We start from the raw sequence: 24822 nt of genomic DNA, 5'->3' as shown, positions 1-24822 counted from the left end.
AGATGAACAATAGAGTGGCAGCAGACACGCAACAATTGGAAAACAACCCAAATTTTTCTCTAAAATATCATTACATGGATGTTTTATTAAAATACATCTTCACAAAATGATGACGTATATGAACAGTACACGTGGACATAAATGTATTGGAAGGCACAGAAGATGAACGCGAGATAATTGTAATAAGTTGGAGATGTCGTTGAAGCTCTACTTTCTTACACGAGCAAAGCATCCTTGCACAGGGCTGGAAAAATACTCTAAAAAATAACTTATGTATCTCAAATGTACGCAATGGGATTTAGGGATGAGATGAATGCGCTCTACGGGATCTATGTATGTTGCGAATGTTGGGATACCAACCGCTGGTGTCTTCATGCTAAGATGCATGTCATGAGGAAAAAGCGTTCATTCTCAAGAAGCTGACAAGAGTTCCTTTTTTTTTTTTTTTTGAAGGCGGAGCTTTCAAATTAAGGCATGTTATTCCTGCTGCGGGCTGGGCGTCTCGTTGGCGTTGTTGTCCGTGACTTTGTTTTCCAGCTCGTCGTCCGACAGGAGGTCCAAGGACGACGATCCCTCCGCCGGCAACTGGCGTCTGCCTGAGCGACTGGAGGAAAAACTGATGGGGCCGCCGCGCCTATCACAGCAACAGGAATTTTAGAAATTCAACACATTTTTTTTCCATTCTCAGCAAAAAATCTGAGCAAGAGTACCGGAGTCGGTTCTTCAGCGTGTGGACTTCCCGGCTGAGGCCCTCGCTGGCCTCTGTGGCGTCATCCAGCTCCCTCTGCAGCTTCCTCCGTGACGCGTTGGCCCTCGTGGCCTCCTCTTCCGCCTCCTCCAGCTGGCGCTTCAGCTGCTTCATACGAGAGTTGGACTTTTCCAGCTTCGCACGGACAAAAACAAACACAAAAACGGCAAGGTTGTGTAAAAGAATACAAAATATATTTTGACAATGCAAAATAAGAAAATAACCTACTTGTTCTTTAAACTGGTCGGCATGGCGGCGTTCATCCTCCACCTGCATACAAATCTCTTTCAGCTTCTTCTCAGTCCTCCTCACTAACTTGTTGGCTGCTCCGCGCTCCCTGCACAGAACCGAACACGTTGAGGGCTTTGACATCTTCTCATCTTGGTGAATTTAGTATCTTACTTGGCCTCCTGCTCCAGCTGCTCCTCCAGCTGTGCTATCTTGGCCTCCAGCGCCGTGATGGACGCCTTGAAACGGCTCTTGACGGAACCTTCCAGTTCGCTCAGCTTGGCCCGCAGCTCCTTGTTTTGACGTTCCGACTGCTGCCGGGCATTTTCGCTCTTCTGCGCCGCGCTGCGCTCGGCGCTCAACTCTGTGGTCAGCGTGTCCGCCTGCGGAGACCAAAGGGACCAAATGCAATCCTCTTCTTCAGAACCCTTGAGAAACTTAAAGGTGGTGCCGGACCTGCATGGTGGTCTTTCTGAAGCGGTCGTTAAGGAGCTCCATGTTGCCCTGCTCTTCTTCGAGCTCTTCCTCGAGCTGAGCGATACGAGCTTCCAGCCTCCTCTTCTCATCCATCAGAGCAGTCCTTCAGCAAAAGAACAAGAATGTGAGATTCATCTATTATAAAAATAATAATAGACAAGAATAAAAAAAAAAAAAAATTTTTAAAAATAAATAAAATAATACAAAATAAAATAAAAATAACAATAAAACACACACACAAACTTTGAATGATGAAATAAAAGGATCGTACTTTCCAGATGTGCTGTTGGAGATTTCATCTTGCAACTCGTCTCTTTCTTGCTCGGCGTGGCGTCGTCCTCTCTCTGACGCCGCCAGGTCCTAAATTGTGCAAAGGACCTTCATGATGCCTTCTTTCTTTTTCAAAGAAAATCCCATTAAGAAAAAGCGCTTTGTACCTCATGCAGCTGCACAATCTCGGCCTCCAAACTCTTGAGTTTCTTCTCGTTTTCCTTGGATAATGCGAAAATATCGTCTCTGGAAGCTCGAGCATCTTCCAGTTCCCTCTGGTAATCCTTCATTTGTGCCTGGAGACCAAATGTTGGTGTTTAGACGCTAAGCAGGCTGGTGAACGAAGCACAGCGATGTCATCGAAACGTGCACCTGTAACTTGCGCAGCTGTTTGATGGCTTCATCTCGAGCCTTGGTGGCACCTTCGATCTGACCCTCTGTGTTCTTCAAATCCATTTCCAGTTTCTTCTTAGCTGCAGTGGCTAACGCTTTCTGCTTCCTCTCATCCTCCAGCTCCGCCTCCATCTCTCGGACCTGAAAGGAGGAGCCGAGTCCATTTGATGGGCCACTGGGTGTTTGAAGGTCAAAAGCGAACCGGATGTCGCACCTGTTTAACGAGCGCTCGCTTCTTCTCGTCGTTTTGGTCATCACGGCCCTGAAGATCACGCTCGTACTGAGCCTTCATGGCCTGCATGTTGACCTCCAGCCGCAGCTTGGCGTCCTCGGTGGCCTGCAGCTCGTCCTCCAGCTCCTCAAGTTGAGTCTTCATCTCCTCCAGCTGCTGCTCCAGAGTGCGCTTGGATTTCTCCAGCTCGTGAACCTGAGGAGCGTGACGGATGTAAAGATGGCAAATGGATTTTACAGGTTCGCTAAGACTTACATTCTTGCCCACGTCGTCCTTGGAGTTCATCAGATCTTCCATTTCGGCACGGAGCTGCTTGTTGACCCTCTCCAGCTCGTCTTTGGCCTCCAGGGCTTCATCCAGCGCTCTGGTCATGGACAGAGCTTTGGTCTCCTTCTCCCTGGCCTCAGCTTCCGCCCGGTCACGCTCTTCAGCATAGCGAGCTGAAATGCTCTTCTCCTCAGCCAGCAACTAGAGGAAGAACGATATTGATATTTGGACATTAGCAAAATCAAAATTGGCTCTCCAGTCGACGTCTCACCTGGTCAAACTTCTTCTGTTTCTTCTCCAGGTTGGACACACTCTGCCTCTGATGATCCAAGTCAACTGTGAGATCATCCAGCTCCTGCTGCAGACGAGTTTTTGTCTTCTCCATCTTCTCAAAAGCGATGGTCTTCTCCTCCAGACGCTGGCCTGACATCTCCAAATCCTTTTGTAGTTTCTTCTTCGCCTCCTCCAGGCCGTCTATTGTCCCCACGTCATCCTCCAGCTTCTTCTTGCTCTCGGAGAGCTACGGGCAGAAAAAGTAAGCGGAACTCAAATTCAGCATCGACCAGCAATGTCAGAGATGATCGATCTGACCTACCTGAGCCTGTAAGGTCATCAACTGTTTCTCCAAATTTTTGCGGGCCACCTCATCCTCCTCTTGCTGCTCCTGGACGGCATTCTTCTCCTCCTCTAACTGGCGCATGCGGCTGCTGAGGTTCAGTTTTTGACGCGTCTCCTCTTGGAGCAGCTCCTACGAGAAAATATGATCCATCTTCTGGTCAAGTCACATTTCATTTTCCATCCATAGTGAAAGTTATGGTGGAGCACCTGTGTGTCTTGGAGCTGACTTTCCAGTCCAGCGACATCTTTTGTCATCTTGATGCCTTTTCTCTCTGCATCTTCCAACATGGCGGACACATTGTCGAGCTCAGTCTGAATGAAGAAATGATCCGTTATTGGTTGGAACGTCGATTACGAAATAGCGAGACCTGGACGAAGCGACACAATGAACTTCACCTGCAGTTTGTGCGCGCGTTCGGCCAGCTCGGCCTTGGTCCGCTCGCCTTCCGTGTTTCTGGCAGTGACCTCCTGCAGCTGAGACTCCAGTTTCTTCCTCTTGTGCTCCGACTCGGTCTTTAGTTGTTGAAGGCTTTTGACCTCGCAAGCCATTTCCTTGTTGGCGCTCTCCTGGCTCTGCTTGGTCTTCTCGAGATTAGCTTTGAACTACAGTGGAAATGTTAGTGTTCAAATTAAAAAAAAATTTTTTTTAAATAAATGTTCAGGGAAGGCACCGCACCCTCTTGGCCTGTTCGAGCTGCTCGGAGATCTCTTCCAAAGCAGAGCCATGCCTCTGTCGCATATCCTGTATCTGAGCCTCGTGGTTTTTGGACTCCTCCTCAATGGCCTTCTTCAGCTCTGCAACTTCTTGCTCTCGCTTGGTCCTGAATCGCACCGAAAAGTTTAAACCATCTCCATTTCTGACAAATCCAGAAAGTGTTACCTTAGCTCCTGCTGGGCAGCCGTTGTATCCAAGGTGTCTTCCAATTCTGTCTTTAGGGCCTCCAGTTCTTCACTTAAATCTCGCTTGAGCTTCTCAGCCTTGTTCCTGGCCTGTTTCTCCAACTCCATGTCCTCCTGCAGCTCGGACAGTTGGGCCTGAAGCTCTCGCACTTGTTTCAGGGCGTTGTTCTTCTGGTTGACCTCATCTTCACCCCTGCAAAACATCAGGCAACAATATATATATAACAATATATTTAACGTTCCAAACTTGTAAAAACTACCAATATTGGACAAATAAAATAAGATAAAACTAGCAAAGATATTAGACATTTTTTAAAAATAAAAATATTATATATTTAACATCCAAACTCGTAATAATTACTAATATTGGACTAATAAAATATAAGATAAAACTATTCACTAAAAAGTGTATTCTGATACGTCGCCACTGGGTGGCAGCAGAGACAAAGCTACTGTTCTACATCAGCCTCATGTGCATTCTTTTATGATGAGACTTTAGCTCCAAATCCCTTCCCTAAACCACTTCAGTAGTTATTTATGGTGAATAAGTGAGTCATATTGATAAGTTGAAAATTGCGTGGACAGCTTTATGCAAGCCATTTTCCCCCTTCCAATTGTTTTGTCAGAAGCTTTTTGCAGTCGTTACATACAGACATATCCTGATGACAAGGTCACCAATCACACAATGACACATTCCAAGAGAGTAAGAATAGGAAAATAAATACTTTGTTGGGTCAGAACCGAGTTATGACTTGATGTGTATTCTTATCTATACGCTGTCAGTCCAATGAAATGCAGCAGGTGAGACATGTTAAATATGGCGACGGTGACCGCCATCGTGACTCACTATTAAACTTTAGCTCCGGCTCGGGTAAACAGTATTTTGTCTTCATGCGTGTCCCTACCTTGCCTGAAGCGTTTGCTGCTCATCCTCTTTCTTGACAATTTGAGTTTTGAACTCCTCTATCTGGGCCTGGAGCTCAGTGATCTGGTCCTGAAAATCTGTTGTTTCCCCATCCAGCTTCCTCTTCGCCTTCTCCAGCTCCTGACGGGTCTTTTCTTCCTTTTTAAGCCTCTCTGGATTAAACATTGGACCATGTTAGAGAGTGATGAACTTCTTTGACATGGCTAAGGTGCAGCTCCTTTACCTTCCAAGTCGACCATCATGATTTCTTGCTTGTTCTTGACCTTTCCCAGGCTCTTAGCCTTCTCTTCTTCCTCAGCAAGGAAAATGGTCATCTCATTGATACGATCCTCCAGTGACTTTTTTTCCTAAAAAAAAGGACATCTTAGGTTGCTTGTGTCATCAAAAACCATTTGAGCATCTTTGCTGTCTCTCACCTTGACAAACTTTGTGTTTTGGTCCTCTAGCAGCAAAATGTCCTCTTCATATTTCTTCATTTTGGCCTCAGCTGTCACTTTCTCAAGCTGCAGCTTTTGTCGAGCTGCCTCCTCCTCATCCAGTTGTTCCTCCAGGTCCTACCAAACATTTATTTAGCAAAGTAGAATATAACATTTTGGAGTAAATAAAAAATAAATAAAAAATTGGACATGGCACAATATTTAAAGAGGAATATGAAAGAAAAAAAATGTTTTCAAATATTTTTATTTCTGTATTGTCACGGGCTTACTTGGATATGGGTTTGCATCTTCTTCTTCTCATTGACCATGCCCTGTGCCCTCTCCTCTTCTTCCTCCAGCCTGGACTCAAGGTCATGAAGAATCTCCTCCAGTTCTTGTTTCTTAGTAGCCAGGCGAGCTCTCATTTCCTCTGCCTCTGCAAACAGCTCAGTCTCTGCCTGCAGCTGCTCTGCTAAGATGTTTTTCTCCTCTGTTAACTACACAAAGACAAAACACTGATTGAGCAGGGCAGAAAGTGGAAGTATTATTTACATGAGCATATCTGACCTGCTGGTGTTTTTGTTCCATCTCTACCAGCTGTCCCACCACTTTTGTATGCTTCTCCTTCACTTTGACCAGCTCTTCATCTTTAGCTTGCATCTCCTCCTCTTGTCTGGTGACCTGCAGCAAGGGCTTCACCTGTATTTGGATTGGAATAGAAAGTTGTCATATTGAAGTTCTCCATGGGTCATTAAAAAAACAAGAAACACACCTTAGTGAAGAGTCTCCACCACTGCCAGTGACGAAGTTTCAAGTACGCGGCACAATTTCTTTGGAGAACCTTTAGCGCGCTGAGCTGTTGCTGCTTCTTGGCAAAGGCTCTGAAGCAACGCGAGAGAGAGAAGATGAAACGTAGTGGCCATGTGGTTGCCACAATTCATCAAGCAGAAAGTGGAAGAGATGCAACCCTTACTTGCGTGCTAAATAGCCACGACAAGCAGCCTGGAAGTAAATAATAATGTCCGTGATCTTCAGGTCCCTCTCTTCCTCCAAGTGGGCCAGCACTCCCGCCCTGAAGAAGATTTTACTCTGGCCGATGCGAAACAGGTTGTTGTCAAGCTCCAGTGATTTGATCTACCAAAGAGGGAAATATTTGGAAAAAAAGGTTTGAGTCCACAATTAATATCTACTGACAAGTTTGTAATTGTCTGTTTGCTGACCATTCTCTCGCAGGCCTGCTTGCCGTCCATAAAGCCTTTGGGGATGGCGTTAGGAGTGAGAATCTCATACCTGGACAAATTTGATTGAATTAGCCACGCTAGCTCCAATGGAACACAAGCCATGAAACTGAAAGTAAAGTACCTCTGTCTGAACTCTTGAAAGACAATACGGTTGGGGAAGCCTTGTCTGCAGATACGGATCCCTTCCAGGACTCCATTACATCTTAGCTGGTCCAGAACCAGGTGAGGATCAAGTTTACCAGCCTGGAGGAAGCAGACAAACCAATGCATTACTCATTTGGAGGTAGAATTTATTAATATGATTTTATATATATAAAAAAATACTAAATAATGAAATAATACGTACATAAAAATAATACATAAAATAATAAATATTAAAATAATAATTGTAGATTTATTATATATAATATGATCCTTTAATACAATTCAATAGACCATGTGACTTACTCTTTTCTCATGGTTGGGGATGATGCAGCGGACAAAATTGGGGTTGGTGTTCCTCAACGTGGCCATCAGCTTGGACAGCTGCTCCTTGTACAGCTGACCCACCGTGCGGAACATGCCCTTCTTCGTTTTGTACGCGGCGCCGAATGCCGTCTCGTTCATGCCGGCAACTTGGTCCAGGCCGACGATTCGGTCCACTGGTGATGCCAAATGTGACTTTGTTAGCAGGAAATTGAGCATCAAGCTGTTTCATATTATGGTATAAATGCAGGATATTGTATAATGAAGATGACATGGAGTATTTGTGTGTGCAATTTGTTTTCCAGTGTTGCAACAGCGGTGAAAACCACCAAGTGAGACCACAAGCCACCACCCGCTTTAACCTCAAAGCTGTCATAATACCAGCTAATACTCTGCAAACACAACTTTTGTCTTCCCTTTTTTTTTCCTTGGAATCATCTGCTGATTTTTTTTTTTTAAACATCGATTTACTATGTTACTGTGGTAAAAGCCGAACATGACCTAAAAATCATTGACAATATTCCTTAAGTATTTTAAGAATTTTTAAAAAAAATTTGTTTAGTACTATGTATTTCGGGAGGCTTAATACTAGAAATAGTTCTAGAGGAGGTCACCAGTAACAATGAAAGGATGAGGAAAATAACACAGTGATATTTAAAAAAAAAAAAAAAGAATAGGCCATGCCAAGCCAAACAGGATTTAAAGCGAGCGCATAGCAGTCAGTGAGGAAAATATGGAGGATGTGCAGTAGCTAGGAGGACAAGTCATCAATCACCTTGAGGATCATGGAGCACAGACACATTGTCATAGAAAGAGGCTCTTTGATACATCTCAATTTCTACAACAACACAATTGCGTGCACACACACACAAACACACAGAAGACAGTGGAAGAGTTATAAAAAAGCAACAGAACATCGACAAACAAGGATTAGTCCGGAAAGCAACACAGACAATGAGTCCGTCACATTAAGTGTGTTCTTAACAGTGTAAGCATGCTCAGCTCATGAGTAAATACCGCGAGTATTCTTTCATCTCCAAAATGAAGCAGAAAAGGCTGTTGCGGAAACATCTCACCATCTTTCCAGAGTTCAGCCACAAACTTGTCAGTGGACTGATGCAGCAATGTGGCCACGTTGTCATTTAAGGGATCCATGTTCTTCATCAGCCATTCATCGGCTTTATAGTCCACCTGAAGAGAACACAAGGCATCACATTTGTTTTTCATTTGATTGACAGGTCCCCTGTGTCCATCCCGTGTCGGCTCGTGTTCGGTCGTGCTATGATAATTGGATTAGGCTGTAACACCATGATGTCCGACACACTAAAAAGAGAGCGCTGGATCACAGAGCGGCATTCCGAGTAATTGACACGGTGAAGGAACCTGAGATGTGGAATGCCGGTTCCCCATCTGGGATTCATCAGAATCCCGGAAAAGCAAACTCGCACTGTTTGCGCATATTTTCTCTTCGGTCTCGGAGGATTTATTTGAACAAGTCGAAATGAAATGCGTCTCTTCTCTGTTTGACATGGCAAGCTCGACTTAACGGACCGATACTCATCATTGCGTTCGTACAGATCAATTGAAGTCCAATTAAAACTCTGGAGACTGTCAAATCAACCATCCCTATACTGACAAGCTTCCACATGGGAACAACGAACAGCGAGCTATAGTTTTCTTTGCCCGCCGCGCCAAGGTGAAAACGGCCAACCTCGGTTATATAACTATCGCTACACGAAGCCGTCAATCTCGCGTCGATGTGAACCAGATGTGAGAATCCTCCTCCGGCGGCGACGGCGGTCTAACAACCGGGCTATTGTATGAAGGTGATGATGTCATTCATCCAAAATTTCAAACATTAGCCAGACATAGGCCATGAATAACTCTGACAGCTATTTTTAAGTAGTAGTCATACGATACTTTTTTTTTTTTCCCCCTCTTAGCTATCGTAAAATATTTAAATATCAAAAAGCCCGACGGGATGACGTACCCTCCCTGCGTAGTGGATAATGCAGAAGTCAGCTTTGTCCTTGAGCTGACGTGGTTTTTGGAACTTAGTGTGGGTGCCTTGCTCCTGGAGGACTTTGTCCACAAAGGTCTTGTCTGTGGCTTTGGGAAACCAACATTCTTCATCCAGCAGAGCCAGAATACCAGGAGGGTTATTCTGAAGGAACAAATCTAGTTGAAAATAAATAAACACCAACGAGTTTGGACATTCCGTGCATACAAACGAGGAGCACCGACCGGCCTCTCGATGAGTTCGATGCAAGGTTGCAGGTCGAGGCCGAAGTCGATGAAGCTCCACTCGATGCCCTCCCTCTGGTACTCCTCCTGCTCCAGGACGAACATGGTGTGGTTGAAAAGCTGCTGAAGCTTCTCGTTGGTGTAGTTGATGCACAACTGCTCGAAGGAGTTCAGCTGGAAATGAGGCGTGAAGGCAGACGTCCAGTTAGTTCGGGAGCGCAAGATGGCCGTGCGCGCCGGGCGGGGGATTCATTTCCACCTCAAAAATTTCAAAGCCAGCGATATCCAGAATGCCGATGAAAGATGCTCCCTGACGTTTGGTCCTGTCGAGGGCCTTGTTGATGCGATGGACCAGCCAGCGAAACAGTCGCTCATATGTAGCCTTGGCTAGAGCTTCCACGGCAAAGTCAGCCTGTGCAATGAGCGAAATGATTCCATCGCAAGGTGAAGTTAGAACAATCCTAATTTCTCGCGAGTCGTGTTAAATAACAACATGCCTGTTCCTTGGTCTGCGCTTTCTGTACATAGTCTCGTCCTACTTTTATCCTCGGAGTGAGGATAGCTCTGGTGAACTCCATAATGTTCAACCCGAGCAGATGGCAAAGCTTCTGCGCCGCTGAAAGGACAAAGAGATTTCAGGACAATATGTGAAAAACAATTATGCGGTCAACGACGAACGCGATATTGGACCACGCTGACACTCGGATATGCGGCCTGTCCACACTTGAAGGATTGAGCAGAACAAATACCAAGAAGACAATCTAAGTTCTTGTTTGAGTTTTATGGATAGGAGCGAGATGGCTTCGACCATCTGTTGTGGTGAAAGGTGAGGGTTGACTGTCGTTTCATTTTGGAGATTAGCAAACATGAGTGCGTGCTCACCTGTGTTCTCGGGCATGGAAGCCTGATCCGTATTTCTCTCTTTCTTGAAGACAATGTTGCCAAATTGCAGCACAGCTGAGACTACCTTCAACATGCCTGACAAGAAAAAGACAAACACTCATTTATTTTAGAGTGAAGGAACATAAGACAAATTGTAAAAATATAAAAATATAAAATTATAATCAAATAAAAAAATAAAACAACTAAAACTTACAGACAATCTCATCGTGGGAGAAGCTCATGATGTGCATGGCCTCTAAAGTCTCCTGGAAATTGTCTTTGTCTTGCTGACCAGGGATGGGGATGTTACCATTTGACAGGAACCGGTAGTTGTTAAAACCTTCGAGGAGCAGGTCCGCTGTAACGAGAAAAGGAAGGTTGCTATTGTATTTTCAACTGTTGGGTCAAAAAAGATGGACGTAAATAAATGGCTATGACTGCGATGCTGGCGACAGAACAAACTCACTTTTGAGATGCTCTCCGGCTCCTGCCAGCAAGCGGTAGAAAATGTGAAAAGTTCTTTCATCTTTGGCCTGTCTGATTGCCCGTGACTTCTCCAGAAGGTCTGACAGCAAAAGTTAAGAAGTGAATTGGAACAGGAATCAAGTTTTCGCACGTTGTCAATGCTATAGCAACTACCCCATCATTGTCAAAGAAAACCAAACTGGATTCCAACCAGCATTCATAAGGATACACGTTTCAATATTGGCCCCGACGATGTAGCCGGCAACATCAAAATTGATTCGGATGAACTTGCCCTGCAGGAAAAAATATGATCAATATTCGTGTTAAAATCCAAGTTGAATTGAGAAGTCTTTAGTATGCATCTTCAAAACCCACTCACAGCTGGTATTTTGTGTAAGTGGCTGCAAATGACTGCTGACAGTGAGAAAACTAAATTGCTGTGTTGAGAAAAACACTCGCCCACATATTTGAAATAATTGTTGTCATCCCTGTGAGTCTCGCGACACGCTGGAACATGACAGATGATATTTTCAGGATAACGATAATTTAGTGCTTTATTTGCTGTTGCACAAGATGCTCTGTGCAGAACTCACAAAACGGGAGGAGTTGTCATTTTTCACTGTCTTGGCATTGCCAAACGATTCCAGGATAGGGTTAGCCTGAAGAAGCTGGCGTTCCAACTCGCCCTGCGGAGAGAGAGAGGTCAGAGGTCATCTAGCTGGCCAATGACAACAATGCTTTCACCAAAAATGAAATCTTAATTGGCGTTCAAATCAGAAGGAAAAACAATTCAATGGAGAATTGCATTGGTAAACGTCGAGGGTTAAATGTGTGGATTCAGACGAAAAGCATGCAACATCAACAGTCTGACATGTTACGGTAACTCGCAATGATAAAAGCTATGAAATAAAATTGACATCCGATCCAAGACCCCCTCTTGAGGTTCTTATGTGGTTAAGGGGGTCCAACGAGCCTACAAAATTGTCACGATAGAAAATGTTTTGCTGACATTGCAAAATATGTTGATTCGAACAGCAGAACGTCTGGCTCAACTTTCTTTCCTTTAGTCAGCATGATGTGATTTTTGTCAAGGGAATTTAACAAGTTAAGAAGGCCAAGACATTCAAAGAGTTGTGAAGCCAAAAAACAACAAAGAATGTATTCCAGCCCATGGTAGTTTGACTTTTATTGCCTTTCCCTTGCGATTACAGTAAAAAAAATGAAATATAGCTCACTATAGTACTAGAAGAAAGGCTACTCTTGATAACATTCCCTAAAGCGTGCCTGAATTTCATTCACAAATTGTGTTTTCTACTGTGATTCCAAAACAATGTGTCCTGTGTTCTGGCCATGAAAAAAACAAAACACTGATGGACAATGAATCCAGTGGGTTACACTTATGGGCTTCTTTAGTAAATTGAAATGACAAATAAGTCAGTCTGAATGGCTGGTTGCTTTTGAGTGTCCCGTAGTCAACTTCTAAAGATGATAAAAATAAAAATACATGCGACATGGCGCATAATTCAGCCACAAGCAAAGCAACTATTAGTCTTTCATGCAGCTATTACTCAAGCTCTTTTGAAGCCGACAATTACATATAATAAGTCAGAAATCAGCACATGTATCACTTCAGAATAGGCAGACATTCCCAAGTGATTTGGTGTGTTTCTCCACTACCTCATATTTTCTCCCCCTACCATGTCTACATTCCTCTGGCTTTTGCTCAGAGGCATCCATAATGTACTGCAGAAGGAGAGCGAGCGGTATGATGGAGGTCAGACTGATGGCAGGGGCGACTACTGAGGCCCGAGGTTTACAGTTACTCGTCATATGAAACGATCCTTTTACTTGTTTGCAAGAAGTAGCAGACTAAGGGACCCTTCCCTCCAGCGGTTTTATAATTACAACAGATCTATTTATTTTGGGATGATTTGGGGGTTAGCTGGATATTAGTCAATTGAGACAATAAAAGCAGTAAGGCATGCAGGGAGATTTATGGACTATCCAGTTCCATGAACCCATTCCCATTTTTTTATTTGTTGTCCATGCAGCAATAATGTGACCATTGGAAACAAATGTGAATATTTTGTTCTATTAATACCTCACCAGTGAGGGGACATTGTGATTTCCGAGGAACATTGTAGAGGCGATCATTTGAGATCTATATAGTATTGCTGTTTATGTTTCTTACCATGATCAGTTTCTTCAATTAAGCATGCAAAGTCACTTTGGACATTAGAAAATAAGGGCATGCAAACACGCACAAATAAAAATACACATTGAGATAGCGGGGAAATGCACTTGCCTGAAGCTTGAATGCTTTGGGAGATTCTGGCTGTTTGTTACGGATAAACAAATGTACCAGTTATGTCAGACACAAGCCGAGCCACCATGAACATGGCCATGAAAGAAGCTACACACAAATGTATTACGTTAGCTTTTGATTAGCGTGGGACTCGGCAAAATATGCAAACTAGGTTATCAATTTTGTGTCATAATACGAGGGTTCAATTTTGAGGTTAAGCGGAGAGGATGGATGACAGAGGAAGTAAGCTGGAGTCAGAGTGAGCCTCTTACTGGAATGTTGTGGTCTTTGCGTCCTTTGTGTGAGGAGGCAACGTGGGCCAGGTACTGGATCACTTTTTTGGTGTTCTCCGTCTTCCCAGCGCCTGATTCACCTCTGAAAACAAAAGGGGGGATGAAATTGTGGGTTTTCAACTTGAACTTGAAAAAAATAAATAAATGAAGAAAAAAAACAGGATGAACATCATCAGCCATGTGTTGTTGTTTTCTATATAATCACCCATCTGCCGAAAAGGTTTAACTTCCCACCATGTGGTTTTGTGGGCTAGTCTCCAAAGTTTTCCAGGCTCTGCTTTCAGCTGAGTTTCTAATGATAGCCGTGTTGAGCGAGGACCATCGGCACTTCCCAGAGCCTGGAAAGCCACGCTCGCCAAGACAGAAGGCAATGCGGCACTTCAACATGCGGCAACATACCGGTGGCTTTAGTCGAGCTGCTTATTAGCTTCTCTGCACTTAGATGCGAGGGGTGAGTCCGCAAAGGCAGGATACCGACATGGCCAATGTAGGTCATCACATCCTAACTTGGCTTCATGTTTTCATAGTTATGCGTGAGTGAGGGAAAATATCATGTTGGAATATTTTCTGGAAATAACCGCCATCCTTACGAGGCTTTTCGACTCCGAAGATTGTAAGTCCGCATTATAAACGTTGACTCATACTCGTAGCTGGATAGTATTCATAACTTCTAAGTGAGAAATTCTACGAGTCGTTCATTTCAAGAGCCGCTCCCCCGTTGTCATGTTTTGAATCGACAACAAGGACGCGTACAGCTTTTTTTTAATGTATCAAATGACCATCTGGAAGGCTGAAAGTCAGATTTACTGCAGTCTGCAATTTTCGGCAAATCTTTCTTTTGACTCCTGTATGGAGCCTTCCCCCCCCACAGGCAAGAGCGACCCTTAAAAAAAGTTGGGAAGCTGTAAAGGAGGCATCCATCTGTTTGTCATTCTCAACGAACCAGGAAGTAGTCTGCTTACTTAAAAAACAAGGTCATTTCACAAGATGAAGAACACAGAGTACGATCTGGTGAAATTCCCCGACAACATAAATGATAACGTTCTTTTTAAGAATGCGAGTCTCTTTGTAAATTGGAACAGCTGCATACTCGTTAAGTCCAGAATAGGACAGCGAGAGAGAAAAAAAAAAGGTCAAGGAGTCACAATACTCACGTGCAAAGAATTGATTGGTCCTCACGATCTGTTGAGATGAGAAAAGAACAGTCATCAGAAAAAAAGCTTAAGCAAACTCAACTTTCCTGCCGGAACCGAAAGCATTTGTAAACAATATTGAAATGTACTGCGAGTTAACAAGCGGGCTGTTAAACGCTGCAACAAAATCTTGAGGCCAGTTCTCGACACGTCAACACTGCAACTCTATTCATCCATCCATGCTACCAAAAAAAGAAGTCGATTACAGAAACCCGCAAAGTAATCTATTCTAATAAGATCCTTCGGTAGAAGTGCCACAACCGCGAGCCGCACGTAAACCAATTTTCCTCCCTCAAAATTGAAGCAGATGATTAAAAGCCTCATAATACAATGACAGCTGTCAAGGATTGCAGTTACCGTGTTTGCGCAACAGCCAAAATAATATCCTTCAAGAAGTTTGAAAATAAATGAAAGTTTGTCTCTGATCTAATAATCAACTTTTGCATCAGCCAAAAATATTTGGCCAATGATTACAGTTGTTTTTCTTCACAAGGGAGGGAAAAAAAAGACCAACAGATTTATCTCCAGCAGTATAAAATAGGCGCCAAAATGGAGCCAGTCTCCTCTTGGTTCCAATATAAACTTGTGACCCAACTGAGGTTTGCTACATGACACTTAAAACTTTAATTGTTGGGTAATGCGCGAGAGTCTTAATCGTGCACTAGTTTATCATCATCCGATCCGTTCAATAAAACTTTGGTTTGTGTAAATAATAAATATACTGTATCCATCACAAAAGTGCCAAGCTTAATTTCTCCATATAGAGTCTCGGTGATTTCGAGTGTTCTTTCTGCTCCCTTCAATGTCTGCTGGAATTCCCGCGGCAGGAAGTGAGAAGCTTTTTCATTTCCTGAAAGATAAATTCAGAAACACCTCTCCAGACTTTCATTCCAAATGCTGGCAAAGCTTCCACATTCATCATCTTACACCGCTTCTGCTGCTGTGTCTATTTGTAGGATTTACAAACCTGAATCAAGTTTACAAAAATAAACATCATGAATGTGACTTTCGTTCACAGGGTTCCCTTTTGCTGCTCATAATTTATCCTCCAAGAGGATTAAGCAAACCTTAATTCTTCACATTCCAGAGCATTCCCACTCTCCCTCCAAGTTTCCTTTTTTTTTTTTCATTTTGGCATAATAATGCTCCTCAATGTGATTTCATATTTTATTTCATCTATGTTAAGCAACTCAACAAACAAACAGTACTTTGCAGGTAAACAAGGTTATAAACATGTTTGGTTTTTTTTTCCTCTTTGTCTTTGCAACTGGGTACCACATTTCTTCCACGCCGCTGCTCAAGCTCACAATTTGCTTGATAAAAGAAGTTGTAAAATGGCGCTGAATGCAGTGAAAGGTCCATTACCGTGGCAACCACTTCACACGCATCAGAAATCCCCCAGCACTCACGCTACTCATCTCTATTCGATTCGCTGACATTTACCCACAGATGCAAACTCGGCAAAAAAAAAAAAAAAAATCATTCTCCCTGACAAAACGTTTTTCCACATTTTTGTTTGTTATAACAGCAAAAAAAAAAAAAAAGAAGCTACAAATGACATAATAAAATGTTTGCAGTTAATGACTAGTTTGGATATTTGCAGAGCTCTCACTTAGAGATAAAACACTTTTGGAGGTAAAACGATGCATGTTTCATGACATTCTTTTTTTTTTGTAACCACCGAATGACTAAGCGTTAGTCATTTCCATGCTGTTGGACCAGCTGCCAGTTTGGCATTCAACGGCACGCACGAGTGTATGAGGAGCAAGCCAGACAACCCCGCAGAGCTGACTGGCCATTTGTGTGGACCAATTTATGCGTGCATGCTGGAATTCAGCGCTTCCGTCACAGCGGGCGTCATTTTCGGGAGGTTTGGGGGGGGCAGGTGAGTAGAAGACAATGCGCTGACCGTTTATGTTGCCACTCAGTAACACAAAAATGTTCTGAAATGTCGAGCGGCAACATTTCTGCTTGATGAACTCATGAACAAAAAAGGGAAAACTTGCAACGGGGAGGAATGTGGCACTCTTTCAAGAGGTGACGGATCACAGAGCTAGCGACCCGATTGTGGTGGGAAAAGTCCAGATAGGAGAATGGACAACTGGAAAGATAGATTAGCAGTAGGGAAAGTGGCACATTGGAGGCAAGGCGGAATTGCACAGGACATAAATGTGCTATATATAGAAGAGTGTCAGCCGCTGATCCTATGGCTGCTTCTGCATTGATGGGGACTAGTGACGCCGGTTGGCAGCTGAGATCACAGACCAAAATAGTTTGTCATCAGGGGTTAGGCAGTGAACGTCCACGCCTTCGCGGAAATGAGCACAGTGGGTTTGGGACCCCCCTGGGTTGTGTGTGAAGGCTTCTAGACACACTGACAAAGAGGAAAGAGAGGAAGCCATTCACACCTTGGCAATACAATTACTGTCCATTTGGGTTAGACAGTTACGATTGTGTGTTCTCTTTTATTTTTCTGAGCAGTGTAAAAAAAAGGAATGTAGCACTGAGTAGAAGATGAGAGTCACATCACAATGAAATTCCTTTGTGCTTTCAAGTATAAACAAAAAGATAAATTCTTATTAAGTGAGGTACATTTGTAAGAGTGCCCATGCAAATATAATGGAAGCAGATGCGCCGGAGGTTTGAATTATAAAAGAGGAATTTGTGAATTAGAAGTTTGTTTCGCTTTCGTCTTATTACTTGGCACACTGTGCGTCAGCTTAATTGCACACGGAGAAGGAGAAAAACATTAGACATCCAAAGATAATAATTTTGGAAAAGACGAGTACTACCTGTGGGTGATGTATAGCTTATTTAAATTGCAAGAATGAATGCAGAACAGTAAATAATGTCACTGGAATGCTAAAATTGAGTTGTGTCTCGCCTTCAATATTTTCTAATACTATCCACAGTTCAGGGAAAATTCAGCCAGATTTTTTTTTCCCCACAAAACATATTTCTTAAATGGTCTTATATCATTATGGAGGTGAAATAAGAAAAGTCTGTGAAGGAAAAGGAGGCGCTTGTGGTGGAGAAAATCCAGGCCCCACATGTTTTTCATGGTGATTTGGAAAACATCATCGGGCTGAAGAATAAAATCCTTCAAATGTAATGCCTTTATTTCGTGACTCATGAACGAGCCACAAAAAAAAATTGGCAATATAAAAAAAGAGCTGAAAAAATCCATGGCTGCACTTTCTTGTCACAAGTCGAAGCATTTGAGTGGATAACATCTGTTGAGAGGGGGGCAAGAGTGGAAACAGACGGGATGATGTCACACTTTGGTCTGGACCGTTGATTGTGTTGTTCCTGCCTCACACTCGGGCTCGCTTTAACCACTCGTCGCTATTAACTCTGGACATATGCGCTAACTGGTTGCAACATTAGCTTAAACCATCATCAGCCATGTTTTGTGGTTGGCCAATGAGAGGCGAGAGAGCCGTAGCAGGAGATACTGCAAAAAGCGTTTGGCAAAGTAATCGATTGCAGATGGCATGCGTTGGGTGGCTTGTCATTCCACAGAGGCTCTTTGTGGCCCGCCCGCCATAATCCAACAGAACAAGGCTGTTTTCATGTCCGTGCATGTGGGTTCGTGTTGGCACCTTTAATATCAGAGCACGTAACTCTGTAGGGAACCAATCACAAAGGAGAGTGAAAGAAAAATGTTAACAATGATCACTGCAGCCATTCTCAACACTTCAAGATTGGTAAATGTTTTAAAATATCAACCACATGTATGGAATGACCATTAGAATGGATTTTCGAAAATTAATAAATAAATAAATAAATAAATAAATGGTAAAAAATAATAAATTTGCAAAATTTTGATCTACCATGTTTTGGTCTGATGTTATATAAATACTATAGAAAGTGATTTAAAAAAAAAATAAAACAATTTTTTAACACGAGTAAGTGTGAAGTCTCACACTTTATGACATCCAGTGAGGCAGTGATTGGCAGCCAGGCAGTTTTCTCGCCTCGGGCCAATAGCTGGCTGTCACTGTCGGGTAATTTTGGGTCGATTTCCTTGCCGGCCACCTCCTTTTGTGGTGTGCAAAGCCACCATTATGATGCCTCCTAAAACAAAAATGAAGCCGGTGGCAGCCTTTAAAAATGACTTTTGATGCATGCACAAAGCAGGGAATGCCTTCTTCTGAAATCTCTGTTCAAAAGGAAGGCTAATGCTAGGGGAAACACCGAGTAAGCGGATGCTGAGGAATGTGGCTAGCACTGAGGCTAAGCTATAAAAATCACAGTAGAAATACAACTATATGCTGTATGACTTCCACAGCTGTCTGATCCTGAAAGCTGCATCTGCCAATATGTATTACAGTGTGTGAGTGTGTGTGTGTGTGTGTTTAAACAGGCCTCACATTTGTCATCTCCTGCAAATTCTCAGGGTACAGCGAGCGTGAGAGAAGGGTAGGCTAGCCCTTCCTTCCACACACCTGTTTTGTCACTCAAATGAGATGTTGCCTCTGCTTGGCCTCATTACCCCAGACCAGAGAAAGGGCCCGGTTTCCAAGGGGAGATTTTCAGGAGTACCCGTCTGCATCCACAGGTCCCAGCACCCCCCCTTCAGACTGCACAAAGCCGCCATTGTGCAGCACAATGCTGGCTGCCCCCTCTGAATTTCCCATCTACCCTCTGCTCTGCTCCCCCCATAACTCTCGCCGCTCCTACTTTTGCATAACTCCTCTTGTTCGATGCTTTTCCTCAACCTTTCTGCTCATTCCTCTTTCACGGATGAAGACATTTCCTCCAGCTGCGACTCTTAAAAATGATGTTGAGTGCTCATCTAAGATCTTACATTTATCAGCCTGACATTCTCTTAATACACAAGAGGTTCATTAATGTGGAATGTGAACACTAATTTATGACGGCCTCGTTAAATTAATTCAACATGGTCATGACTTAATTCCAAAACAATATACTTTAAGTTTTCAAAGTACTTGGGAATGAAGAAAATGCAATAAAACTTATTTTTAAAATGGTATCGTGGGCTTCAAAGTCAAATCACTACTAATTAATTTAAATCAAAACAGGATAAAAAAAATAAAACTAAATAAATCTAAAACCAAAATGGAACAAAAAATAAAACACCCAAATCAATGTCAAACAGTTTCCATTCTTTCATGAATTATTAAAACTGAATTTGAATCAGATGCAGCTTTGGGAGGCAATTCATGCTCTTGTGTGTCTCAACAGTACCCGAGCTAAAGATTTCATCCAGAGCTATAAAGAGATCCCAAATTATATAACCAATGATGACACTAAGAACCTCCACCATGCTTAATTTGGACCTGATTTATTATTCCGAGTAATATATCAGTAATTTAGCCAGGAATATTCATAAATCTTTCAATGAGAATTCAAGGCAAGTCACATAATGCATGTGTTCACCTCACCAAGCAACACTGCTGCAAGGTTTTCTTATAAAAAAAAAAAAAGAAAAAAAGGGGGTAGAAAATAGGGACAGAGAAGCCTCAACAATTCCAGCAGATTTGTGGTTGTATTTTTCATGCCAAGCAAGGGGGGGGAACCAAAATGCCTTCAAGGATGTGGGAAATTCTTCTCTTCCAAGCCAGACGGTTTTGTTGTAGGAAAAGAAGAATAAATGAGGAATGAAACAATTCTCAAGTGAGGAGGACAGAAAGGAGAAGGACCGGCTGTTAAGTCCGAAAACGAGGTAAAGTCGCCGTTCCAAATAAGATTTGGATGAGAAAAAATAAATAGAAATATATAAAAATAAAAAAATATATAAGATAATAAATAATAATATAATATAATAAACACAAATCATATATATAATAATAAAATACAAATACGATTTGGATGAGAAAAAATAAATCTTAGCATGAGCTAGACAAAATGGTGGTTGTATTCAACAAATGTAAGGAGATTCAGCACCACTAAAGTCCATTTACACTGTCACGCAGCAAGTGACACCTCTATCCGAGTTCCCTTGAGATGGTTATTAGGGTTGGCCACACGTGACACGCACACACACGGTATCCATGGCGATGCACTCCTCCCCAAAGGAGTCCCGTAGTAGCTAATAGAGCACTAAAGACAACTTGACCGTGACTCAGCGTGTAGAATTTAGCACGACGGGGTATTTATCGAGGGGACGGTGATGACCTCATTCCACTGCCTACCCTCTGTGTGGGCCAGGGGGCTCAAAAGAAAGAAACCCAAAGAAGAATGGGGCCAAAGAAGAATGCTGGCACGGGACTTGTCCCAGACTGAGGCCGCACACAAAAGCGCTGCAGCTGTGGAGTGTCGACGCAACAAACAAAATCCATAAACACCTTTTGAGCATGCATGTGACTAAGACGAGTGATGACATCATCATTTGAATAATCATTACTGGTCAAATGGTGATGGGATAGGGCTGAAAACACATCAGGTTGATGATCCCTTCAGATCGAATTAATAATGTCACATCCTCGCTAACCTTCTGACCTTTCACACACTTTCTCCGCACACTAATCACCTGAAGTATGCAGGAAAAACCAAATGCTGCTTGCAAGTGAGTTAAACTCTTGCACCGCATTTCTGAAATGACTCTTGGTGGAAAAACACTTCACACATTCTGGCACCGAGGTCCAATTCTGAAAGTGACGGAGCAAGAATGTGTCAGAAGCGGTACCTTGAAGCATGCAGCGGTACGCCGACTCTGAGATGGCGTAGATGTGAGGTGGCATCTCGTGCCTCTTCTTGCCCCGGTACATCTCGATGATGTTCTCGGAATATATGGGCAAGTTCTTGTAGGGGTTGATGACCACGCAGAATAGGCCAGAATATGTCTGCAAAACATCAAAATGGAGTGAGAAACATAATATTGAGCAGCACTTTCGTTTGGTTCTGTTGCCATCTGGAAGGAATCATCAAGCTGTTACAATGAAACTGAAAAGCTTTTGGGAAATTGTCCAGGGCTATTTTGAAGGCATCCATTTTTATCTTCCTACTTTTAGACAGCCTGCTTTCCATTCATTGGCAAGAGTAGAGTGCAGCCAACCGTTCATTGCCCAACCAACCCGTCACGCCGCTTCACATGTTGACATGTGTATATCATAATTAGAGTCGACTGTGACAGAACTTCAGCAAGCAACCAGGAACCAGACAGCATACTGAAATCGTTATATAATAGCTCAGTGTGGCGCCCCTGGACCAAAAACAAGAGGATGTTCTGTACAAATGATGAAGAACACTAGAAAGGAGTTGATGAAGCATAAAAGGTTGGGAGAAACCAAGGAATGGCTTTTCCAAACGTCCAGTTCAGTAGATGTGAAGCTCTTTGTGACTTTTCTGTCACAGTATCAAGATTCTAATGGCGCCTTCATTGTCACTAGTGGCAGCAGACCACACAAATAACTCAACATCATGCCCAGCCCCATCTAGGAAAGGCTAGGTGATATTTCCACTGTGAAATCAGATCCCGTGGCCTGGTAACAGCTGAGCAACACACAGGCAACAGCGGACACGACAGCCGACCCTGTCTGCCATCTCTGGACAGGACATGGGTACGCCGTCTCCCCGCCGCTAGCGGGCCAAAGTTTGCTAGCTAAAGTGGCCGGCAAAAGAAAGACACATCAGACGGATGGACACCATGGAAGAATGCTGATGCTTTCTGACAGCTGAGGCTTATCGTTTGATACAAAGGCTTGCTTGTTTCCAAATCCAAGCTACTGTGGTCAAGCCCCAATTCGGAGTTCTGATTAGCCTGTGACGCACCACCTCGTCAAAATAAATCCTTCCAATCGGATGCTACGACGGTGAGCGACAGTTAAATGATGCTGTGCGTCAAGCGCCCACACTATGACCCAAATATGGAAGTCATCACCTAACTTTTAAGTCCTCCGCATGAGGAAGGCTTAGGGGGGCTTTACCGCATGGATATAGTTCAACTCCGAGGAGGTAAGTTAAACAAGTGAGCTAGGAAATTTTCTTCCTGTCAAGAAAAAAAAACAGTGAGGACACATGGTTGCAATTTGTTTTAGCCAAAATCCAAATTAACAAGATCCGAAGCTGAACATGAGCCATGACAAAACATGGACTGAGCCAACTTGGTAAAAGAAAAAAAATAGGAACTGGTATTCAAAGAAGATCTGAGAACCCGGCTGGTTGTCTTATGAAACTTTTTACGTCTAAGATTTTTCAACACGCCTCAGAGTCCACGAATACTATTCCCTCAGGTGACAAGCAACCTACATTCTATTTCTGAAAAGCAGAAAATGGGTCACAATCAGAGATACCAACCTTATTTTACGGTATCGGTACTCATAGAGAATGCCGATACCAGCCACCGATACTTAAGGTGAACAAAATTTGACATTAAATAAATCCGTAAATAAAATGTTATATATCAAAATTCTAGCGTTATCGGTACTTGGAGTACTCAAAGAGTGAACACTATATTGACATGTGTGGTCAGGAAGTTCAATGTCCCATCCTGCCCCAAACACAGAATGATAAATATTAGACGAAGCGACTGCATAGTAAACGGCTAAAGGTCAACTGTGGTGTGCAAAAAACACTGAATACGAGGTGACTTTCAAGGTTAATCATCACCCTGTGAAAAAATATACAGCAAAGCAAAACCTCCGAAGTTACTCACATAAATGAGTCCAGAGTAGTAGCGGTCCTTCAGGTTGTGCAGCACAGAAGCTTCATTCAGGCAGGTGAGCTCAGCCATGTCCTCCACCTTGCTGAATTTAGGAGGGTTCATCTTCTGGATGTCATCCTTGTTAATCACCACCTTTTTGCCATTCTCGGCCAGCTCCACCACAACCTCCTCACCGCGTTCCTCGCGGATACTGGCCCCCTCAAAACCATGGCGCTCTGAGGGAACCCAAACCAGCTTCTTGGCTGTCCAGTCGGCCTGTGTGGCCGGGTTGTAAACCACGGCGCGATCCACAAACAGGTACCGCTCAGGGTCTTCTTGTCCACTTCGATGCGACATAGTGCGTTGGCTTGACGAGAGCAATGTGGGCACCTAGATGAGACAACAGAACGAATGAACCACAAGTCAGTGTGACTAATAATGTAACCAATATATATGACATTGCTGCCAGTGCATTGGCATCCTATTTATCTATGATCCATGACTCATCCAGTTCAGGGTCATAGGGAGCTTAGAGGTGGGGTACACTCTGGGCTGGTGACCTGTCAATCACTTTGGAATCCCAAACACACCCAGGGATGGGTAGAGCCCACACAAGAGGGCCTTGATTGATAAAATGAATCCTGTATATGCTGGAAATTGATCGATAAGCCAGTTAAAGTTGTCCACAAGGGAGTTCAGTGGAGAGTGTGCAGGAGCCGCAGTGTGCGGTTATCATTTTTATTGCGCATTGTGCGTAACTGCGTCGCTCTGCGCACAGTAACGGGACACTGGGACGTTATTAACGGCATAAATAAACCTCCACTGATCAAACCTTAGTCATTTACAATACACAGAAATTAATTGAAAGACACACTAATCATTTATACGTGAAAGGTTTATGAGAGTAGATGACTGCAATGCGTAAACAAGCGACAGAAAACTTGTAAACACAAACAAATGCGTGGCAATAACATTACAAAGGAAATTAGAAGTTAAATAAAGGGATAATTAATGCGGTTGCGAAAAGGGAGCAGTTAATTGGGTGATAAAGGTGCTCCCTGGTTGTTTTGTTTCATCCAAAGTACACTCCTGCAGCTAGCTTAAAGTGCTAATTATAGCGCAGGCTGTGCAGTCTTATTCGAGTTCATCTGATTAAACAAGAGGTAGGAAAACAAGTAAGCATTCAAATCTGCTTTCTAAACTCACGTCACACGAATAATTTGAATAGTCCAACTAAGTTTGAGGAAAACTCCCTCCATCCCGAAAACAGCAGCTCCCAAAACATGGCTATCCGTCCATCACCATCCATATCCAGCTGGTGATTCCCAAAACTCACCTGGTGTCGTTCCGAGAAGCTCGAGTCCGGTTCCCCACGCAGTCCACTGTGCCACTGATGCGCAGCCTCTGTGTAACGTTCTGCTCCACGCACACAAAGGAGATGCAGGCATGTGTTGGGGCTCCGGTATGCACCACAGAGGCAGGACTGCTGCCTCGACACTGGGGCCCCTCCTCGACCCCACACTTGACCGCCCTAGCCCCCGCCTACGACCGACACCCAACTTCCGACGTACCCCATCAACTGAGGAGGGTGTCACGTGGTCTGTTAAGTATAACTAGTGGTTGATTTGACTGCTTTTCTTACAACTTTTTAC

General features: G+C 43.4%; 1 protein-coding gene across 2 annotated transcripts; it reads right to left on the bottom strand.

Annotated features, from left to right (window-relative positions):
• Positions 1–65: 65 nt before the first annotated feature.
• LOC119125277 (myosin-10) lies at positions 66–24692 on the bottom strand. 2 transcript variants are annotated; one of them, XM_037255589.1, is made up of 42 exons: positions 24507–24692; positions 23183–23560; positions 21215–21371; positions 14524–14551; positions 13349–13451; positions 13077–13106; positions 11365–11457; positions 11001–11064; positions 10773–10871; positions 10521–10664; positions 10307–10402; positions 9922–10040; positions 9684–9836; positions 9425–9598; positions 9171–9344; positions 8257–8371; positions 7163–7356; positions 6837–6958; positions 6695–6764; positions 6448–6608; positions 6247–6355; positions 6042–6173; positions 5765–5971; positions 5475–5612; positions 5282–5405; positions 5039–5210; positions 4114–4326; positions 3910–4054; positions 3630–3836; positions 3441–3545; positions 3211–3363; positions 2887–3135; positions 2604–2816; positions 2331–2543; positions 2096–2257; positions 1891–2019; positions 1725–1813; positions 1433–1556; positions 1151–1359; positions 977–1085; positions 711–883; positions 66–634 (listed from the first exon to the last, which is right to left on the bottom strand). In XM_037255589.1, exons 2-42 carry the CDS (start codon positions 23525–23527, stop codon positions 478–480), a joined length of 5973 nt encoding a protein of 1990 aa, XP_037111484.1. In that variant the 5' UTR covers positions 23528–23560; positions 24507–24692; the 3' UTR covers positions 66–477. The 2 variants fall into 2 exon arrangements, with proteins under 2 accessions (XP_037111484.1, XP_037111485.1); XM_037255590.1 differs by lacking the exon at positions 13077–13106.
• Positions 24693–24822: the final 130 nt, after the last annotated feature.

This window comes from Syngnathus acus, chromosome 8, assembly GCF_901709675.1.
Source record: "Syngnathus acus chromosome 8, fSynAcu1.2, whole genome shotgun sequence".
Classification (NCBI taxonomy): Eukaryota; Metazoa; Chordata; class Actinopteri; order Syngnathiformes; family Syngnathidae; genus Syngnathus; species Syngnathus acus.
This window is presented reverse-complemented; position numbering and strand designations above follow the sequence as displayed.

Bases quoted from the DNA above. Each gene is read 5' to 3' on its own strand.
- LOC119125277 (XM_037255589.1), bottom strand. From the start codon at position 23,527: ATGTCGCATCGAAGTGGACAAGAAGACCCTGAGCGGTACCTGTTTGTG. The intron at 1,814-1,890 runs GTACAAAGCGCT...TGCACAATTTAG, and splicing joins AGATTGTGCAGCTGCATGAG to GACCTGGCGGCGTCAGAGAG. The intron at 884-976 runs GTAGGTTATTTT...GTCCGTGCGAAG, and splicing joins CCGACCAGTTTAAAGAACAA to CTGGAAAAGTCCAACTCTCG.